General features: G+C 50.8%; 1 protein-coding gene across 1 annotated transcript in view; it reads right to left on the minus strand.

Annotated features, from left to right (window-relative positions):
• Positions 1–2,424: 2,424 nt before the first annotated feature.
• dusp27 (dual specificity phosphatase 27) overlaps positions 2,425–7,915 on the minus strand; it is a gene marked incomplete at both ends in the record, with an annotated part of 163,775 nt that continues 158,284 nt past the window's right edge. Inside the window, 2 exons of the mRNA XM_084338927.1 lie at positions 2,425–5,210; positions 7,099–7,316. Coding sequence (XP_084195053.1) covers positions 2,425–5,210; positions 7,099–7,316 — 3,004 coding nt within the window. The remainder of the gene's footprint in view (positions 5,211–7,098; positions 7,317–7,915) is intronic.

A 7,915-nucleotide genomic window follows, 5' to 3' on the forward strand; every position in this document is an offset into this window, starting at 1 on the left:
TGTTGTTGTAGCCACCGGTTAATTCGCGATTTTTTATTGGTTTGTCATGACAAACCAATTACATAATCCAACATGTGTAAAAGCACAACATATTCCAGTTAAGGGTATATTTTTTTAATGATTCGTTACGGCGAAATAAAATACTTCCATTTGTATAAATTGCGTTAAGCGGAGCCTGGCTGAGGAGCGTGTCATGGGCATGCGCGCGCTCGGCCAATCAGAGCAACGCGGAAGGGCAAGTTGGCTGCCGAAAGTTGTTATATTTTGCTTCCTAAACATGTCTTCTATGAAACTAGTGACAATAAAACGTCAATAACACACATTTAGTTGTTTATTTTACTTAATTTTGTCTGATTGTGTCCATAGATCACAATTACAATACAGAACTTTGAGGTTGTGTTCTCAAAAAACAAGTTTTATGCATTTTACTTACACACAAAGTCTTGGAACTCCATTTCCCTAGTACCTACGAACACCAAACTTTCCACATTTCTTCCTATCCATATCCTGCTTCTAATGCCAGAAGGGTTTGTTGATATATCATTCATAGCCTGGGTTTATAGTACATTTTATATTTATATTATATATTTTTTTATGACAGTAGACAGTATTTCCTGATGTATGGGCTGATAAGAGGACATATAATATCCCTTCTGTGAAAAGTTTCTTTTTTAATGTATCAACAAAATGAAACCAAGTTTTTGAATCTGACATTATCCATGTTGGTGATGCGAGACTTGGTGACATAATTATGCAAATGTGGGCATATTTAATTAGCGCTCATTTGCATATATACACATACAATTCAGAACACTTGTAATACATTTTTCTTAGTTTTTATGTACATAACAAACTGGGACATTTCATAGTGATATCTATTAAAATATTTGTTTTGCCTATTACGGGGGACTGTCTCACCTTAAAAAAAGGTAAAATACTGTATCGCAATATCGTGATATTACAATACGGTGACTCTAGTCTGATCAGAACATTATCTAGTGATTCCCACCCGAGTCACAATAACTAGTCACTAACCCACCCAAGTCACAATAACTAGTCACAATAACTAGTCACTAACCCACCCGAGTCACAATAACTAGTCACTAACCCACCCGAGTCACAATAACTAGTCACTAACCCACCCGAGTCACAATAACTAGTCACTAACCCACCCGAGTCACAATAACTAGTTACTAACCCACCCGAGTCACAATAACTAGTCACTAACCCACCCGAGTCACAATAACTAGTCACTAACCCACCCGAGTCACAATAACTAGTCACTAACCCACCCGAGTCACAATAACTAGTCACTAACCCACCCGAGTCACAATAACTAGTCACAATAACTAGTCACTAACACTAACTATAGTCACCATGCAAAATGGTGTAGAAGTCGTACATCACAAAATGTGCAGTTGGCAACAAATGTGCAACATGTCATATCAGCAGGATCAGCTTTACATTCAACGATGTGCAACGCTGTGCAACGAAGCGTGACCTTGGAATTATGATGTTGTGTCTGCGGGTCAAAGGTGAGTTATTCACATAATGTAGCTCTATGGTGGGGATTTCCCCAAACCGATAGTGTCTCACTGGCTCTCATGTACTCCACCTCACACTTGTGATACTACGCAGTGCCATGTTTGTTCAGGAAAACACTCAATTGAATGTTGAAACATTTATATTTATATTATTATTTTTATTTTCTTAAGATTTTATTTATAGCATTTTCAGCTTTTTTGGTCAACGCAGGACCTTTTGGCCACGCAGGGCCGACAGAGGAGAGAGGGAGAAGCGGGAGGAGAAGAGGGGAAGACATGCGGCGCATGGCCACCGGGTCGGGAAATCGAACCCGGGGCGACCGCTTCGCGACTCAGCGCGCTATGTGGTGTGCTACTGGAGCGCCCCATATTTATATTATTCTAACTTAAAATGTCAGCAACAGTGTCATGTTGTATATTAGTTTTCGTTCTCTATATTGGGATGTGAAACATGTTGAAGCTTAGTATCGTAGATAGAACCTCATGATTCCAAGCGCACGGAAGGCACGTGAAGGCTCTAGGTTTACACTTCCCAGACCCAGTCATCTTTAATTTCTCCTATGAACAATAAACATCACATTTCTTCATTATAAAATATTACAATACGCTGAATATTTCTCATTTCCTACAAAACGCTCGATGCTCAAGAGCGATCAGAGAGCATGGTGCACATTTCCCCTCACTTATCCTAAAGCGCTGATACATTATTTAGATCCAAGAGACACAGGATTATTCCATGCCATCCTCTAAAAGCCCTTAGGAATGGAGACGTGTTCATTGACTGAGCTCAAGGACGGTTTGGAGGTTGAGTCTTTTGATGGGGGCTGACCAATTCTTCACATTTGGATTACAGAGTGGCGCTTTAATGTAACGCCGGTCGTTAAGAGTCACTGTTCCGTGACTTGGACCGCTGCTGCGTCCTCCAGGCCTCCAGCACCTCGTCGTCCACGGGCTCAGCGGCGGCTCGAGCCCGGATCCTCTGCCTGGTCTGGTTGATGAAGGCCGTGACGTCGTCTTCCTCTCCGTCCTCCGTCTCCTCTCTCCTACTCCACCTCCCCTCCGGCCCGCCGCTCTCGAGCCCAGAGTCAAGCCTTCGCTTTGCAGAGTAGTCCTGGTGACCCCCCTCGCTCTCCTCGTTCACCGCTCCGTACGACCTCCTGGCCCCGCCGCTGCCGCCGGACTCTGCCAATCCATTGGAGGGGTACCGGGAGTCCAAGGCCGACCTCGCGGCCCGGTAGCGAGGCTCGGGGCTGACGTCCCCGCCGCCCGGCGCCTCCCCGTCGTCCCGGAACCTCGACCTGTATCCCTCGTCTGGGAAGCCGAACTCGGAGGCGGAGGCGTCGAGGTCGTCGTAGGCGTCGTCCCGCGGCAGGTCGGCCTCCGTCCCGTCCGCCGGTCTCCTCGGCGGCGGCCTGACGCTCGCCAGCCAGTCGTCGACGCTGGTGTTCTTCTCTCTCTCCAGCCGCTCGTTGATGTTCAGGCACCCGGAGAGACCGTAGGAGCGCGGCTTCTTCTCCGGTTTCTTTGTCTCCGCCAGGAAGTCCTCCTCTCTCCTCTTCCTCTCCTCCTCCTCATCTTCATCCTCCCTGGGCTTCTTCTTCTTGTACAGCGTGCTGCGCTTGTTGTCCTCCAGGATCTTCTTCTTCTCGTAGACGGCCATCTTCTCCCTCATCTCCGACTGCATCTCCTTGTCCATGGCGTTCAGCTTGTTCAGGTCCACCTGGTCTTGGAAGAGGCTGTAGAGCGGCACGCTGGTGGTGGTGATCTTGTTCTTTCTAGCGCCCAGCGAGGAGCCCAGTGCAGAGGCAGAGCCCGTCCCGGTGAGGCCCGAGACGCGGGACGCCCTGCCGGTGGACAGCACTGACTCCGCCCTGTCGGCGCGGCCGCGGGACAGCGCGCCGGTGTACGAACATCCGCTCAGCAAGGAGGCCTTGTCATCGTCCGCGGCCCGGCCGGACACCATGCTGGCCGCTCCGCCGCCGTAGCCGAGCACCGATCCGGCACGCGAGGGAGGATTCAGGCCCATCTCATTCTGCTTCTGGACCAGGGTTTCGGAGACGACGCTAGCGATCCAGTTCTGGATGCTGGCCAAGTTGACCATGGGTTCACCTCCGGGACCCAGGACCGTGGGCACCGGGAGTATGGGAGGGAGGGGGGGCGTGGCCATCGGGCCCATGGGTTGACCCGATCTGGCGCCACGCGGCTGGGACACGGAGGACATGACGGACGACCTGCCGCTCAGCATCGACATGGTGTCATCGTTGGCGCCGCTCGGCGGGCCCCCCGTGACGCCCGCCCCGGCCCAGAAGGCAGAGAGTGGGATGGTGCCGCCGCTGACCTGGCTCTCGTTGTCCCAGCCGCACTGCGACTGGCTCTCCTCCAGGGTCTTCCGCGAGCGCTCCAGGAGCTCCTCGCGCCGCTGCCTCCGCCTGACGGTGGCGGAGTTGTCCCCGCGCAGCATCTCCAGGATCTCGCCCTTGTCCTCCTGCCCGTACTTCCTCTGCTGCTTCATCTTCCAGGCCTGGTAGGCCGTCAGGTTGACCTCGTCCAGGGACGGCGTCCGAGCCTCCGCCTCCACCTCGCTGCCCCCCGACACCGAGCTCTTCTCTCCGTCCTCCCGGTCTTTCTTGTTCCAGCCGAACTGGACCCTCTTGACGCGCCAGCGCTCCAGAGGCGTCAGCTTCTCCTTGTTCTTCTGACAGAAGTTGTACATGGAGCTGGTTTCAGACATGAGGCTCTCGAGCTCATCGTCGATCTTCTTCTTCGCCGGCGCTCCTCCCTCTGTGGCGCTGCTCTCGCTGTCGTCTTCCTCTTCCTTGTCTTTCTTGCGGTACCGGGCGGCGGCCTGCTCCTCGATCTCCCTCAGCCGCTGCTTCCACAGGTCGGAGTAGCTGCTGCAGCTGGCGGTGGACACGCTGTCCGACGGGGCGCGCCGCAGCCGCCTCTTCACCCGCTCCTTCACGGAGCGGACGTCCTCGCTGGTCACGCTCTCCAGGTCCGCATCTCCGCCGTCCGTCCTCTTCCTGCCGCCGGGAAGCGCCTCTCCGTCCTCCTCATCGTCGCTGTTCAGCTGCGCCGCCCACCAGTCCTCGTTCTGGTACTGTTCGTTCCTCCTCTGCCACTCGCGGATCATGCTGCCCACGCCGTCGTCGTCTTCCGCGTCTTCCTCGCCTTCTTTCCCGGGTAGGACCAGCCCCTCTTGGGGTTCCGTCGGCCCCCGGCGGTCCGGCCCGTTCCTCATCCCGATCACGCCGCTCTTGAGCGCGGCGGCGGCTGCGGAGGAGGCCACGCTGCTCATGGTGCTGGCCGCGTCGCCCTCCTCCTCCATCATGATGGAGTGGGCCTTCACGCCCACCATGCTCTGCTCCTCGTCCTCGTCGGTCGACTCGTCCTCGTTGACGGCCTCGCCGAAGATCTGCGCGCGGGCGTGCGCGTCGATGACGGAGCACTGGCTGAGGGTGTCGTCGTCATCGTCGCGCTCCTCCATCAGCGTCTCGTTGAGCTGACGCAGCTGCTTCAGGAAGCCCTCGTTGGGGTTGATGGCGCGCTTCTTCCTCATGGCGGTCAGGGCTTCCATGATGCTCATGTGCTGGAAGATCATGAGGTAGGAGGCGACCAGGACGGCCGAGCGACTGACGCCCATCATGGAGTCCACCAGCACCTTGCCTGGAGGAGGCAGAGTACAGTCGCTGTTATTCAAGTTCCACTTTTGTTTTATTTGTCACATATAAAGTACATTACATGTACATTACAGTGAAATGCTTGGTTCTGTATGAGTCCCCTGAGAATGTGCTTCATACATACATACATACTTCATACATTATATATATACCTCAACTCCAAGAGGACGTGATCAGAGCAGCATAAGCGGACCACATACCACTTTACCATAACCTATAGAGGTCGTTGTCATGTAGAATGTGTACTTTTACTTAAGATACTTGAGTACATTCAATAGCAAATACTTCTCTACTTTTACTTAAAGGAACAGGCCAACTTTTTGGGAAATTAGCTTATATGCCATCGACCCTGGAGTTAGATGAGCAGATACCCTTTTCTTCTCTGTGCGTGCATTAGGCTTAGGGAACAGCCACACTGTTTAAATTTTTTTTTTTTTAAACAGGGCTTTTGAGGTGATGAAATCACTGGGCCCAGGCAGCAGTGGTTTGGTAAATACACAGGTCACAAAATGTTTACAGGAATGTTTTGGAGTTGTATTTGGAGTGTATTTTGTGACTGTTGGGAACTCGGCTACACTGGCACACCGACTTCCAGTGAATGACGCTAAGCTAGGCTAACGGTGCGGCTGTTCCCTACGCCTAATGCGTGCACAGAGAAGAAAAGGGTATCTGCTCGTCTAACTCCAGGGCAGATGGCAAATAAGCTAATTTCAAGTAGAATTTGAATGGAGGACTTTTACTTTACTCATTTATCTGAGTATTTCTACTCTTTTACTTCAGTAGAGCAGGCACGTGCACACATAGGGGTGAAGGGGTGCCCGGGCACCTGCCTTTTTCATTTTTCATTAGAAAGTGCCCTTTTTATGCCACCCTCTTTTTTAAATTTTCTTTTACTGTTGCACATATAGATATACTGCCCTGCCCTTCCAAATGAAAGATGTCACGATAGAATCTAAATATTAGGTAAAGAAAGAGAGAGAAATGCCACCCCTCTCATAAATAATAGGTCCTTCCAGCCTGGATTCGTTCTGATGGAAAACAGAATAATTTTGATTGACAGTCGAGTCTGCCAATTACGTCACAGCGCTTGCACCCGCCCTGCTGTTCTTAGCACCAATCGGCAAGCGCTATTCGTTTTTGACTTCCTGAATGTCCTGTGTGCTGTGACCTCGTTCCCAGCTTTATCTCGAGAGATAATGTGTGCTGACAACAACAAAGCTACAGTGCTAACAATAAGCTATTTGACTGGATGCAGTCTGGACAGTGGATAAACATCAAGACAACAGTCTGTGACTGTGGGACAGTGGACATAATACTTCATCAAGCCCTCCTGACCTGGACCACGTTTCAACTAACAAGTGAGTTAATGCGGTCTCTCTCGCTCTCTCTCTCTCTCGCTCTCTCGCTCTCTCGCTCTCTCTCTCTCTCTCTCTCTCTCTCTCTCTCTCTCTCTCGCTCTCTCTCGCTCTCTCTCTCTCGCTCTCTCTCGCTCTCTCGCTCTCTCGCTCTCTCGCTCTCTCTCTCGCTCTCTCTCTCGCTCTCTCTCTCGCTCTCTCTCTCTCGCTCTCTCTCTTGCTCTCGTCAACACAGCGTGTTAATTTCGGCATGCCGCCCGCAGCTGTTGGTCTGGAGCGCATATTGTGTTATTAAAGGGACACTATGTAGTTTTGGTGACATCTATCGGTGAAACTGAATGTACCATAGACATGTATTAACCCCAAAAATCGGGCTTGCGCGTTATGCGCGCTCGCATTGCATTTAATAATTGATGCCCTTTTATCCTTTCGGGCACCTGCCTTTCTAAAGTCCTGTGCACGTCCCTGCAGTAGAGGAACGGTGCACTTGGTCCACCGCTGGCTGGACAGAGCGCTCACCTTTGTGCGTGAGCAAGGCCTCGTCCAGGAACTCGGCCGTGGTCCTGAAGTGGGGCGAGATGTCCGAGTCGGGGAAGTCGTCCACCTCCACGCCCATGTACTGGATGCTCATGCCGGCGTAGAAGGTCTGCCCGGTGTAGATGCCGGTGGCGTGGGCCGTGTTCAGGACGTGGGTGATGCCCATGCGCTTCAGACGCGCCTTGTTCAACGCCACGGACCTGAGGACAGACGTGCAGAGCGTGACCCCGGTGGACCGGAATCAGGGCGGTGCCGACTTTTACATTCGAAGCTTCTATTGACGTTTTACAATTATTTTTTTTTATTTCATCCTCAAACAAAATCCTCAATTTGAATAAAGTGATTAATCTGATTAAATGAGTATTTATTTTTATTAAACCAACTTTCTTTAATAAATATAACTCGTCAGTTTCGTCAACATAAATAATCCACTCAGGCTCACGGTTGGTACGGAGGTGATGGTGACGTCTTGATGGAGCGCCGAGCGCCAAACAGGCTGCATCATTTATGATACATGTTTAAAAAAAAAATTATTCGAATGTTGATTTAGAATTTGAATGTCAACGTTATGAATAAAGCTTCAAACTATTCTGTACGGCCCTAACTGGCACCTAACAATAACAGGCCATCAACACACCCACAGCACACACACTCACTTTAAATAAACAACACACTGTAGCACCCACTTTACCTAACTTTACACTTTTACACTTTACACTTTATATTTATATTATTGGTAAGGGAATTGCACATCTCTCATTCCTTATTCCTTATTGCACCTCACCACCACAAGGTGGCA

Source organism: Notolepis coatsorum, assembly GCF_963971535.1.
Source record: "Notolepis coatsorum genome assembly, contig: SCAFFOLD_86, whole genome shotgun sequence".
Lineage (NCBI taxonomy): Eukaryota > Metazoa > Chordata > Actinopteri > Aulopiformes > Paralepididae > Notolepis > Notolepis coatsorum.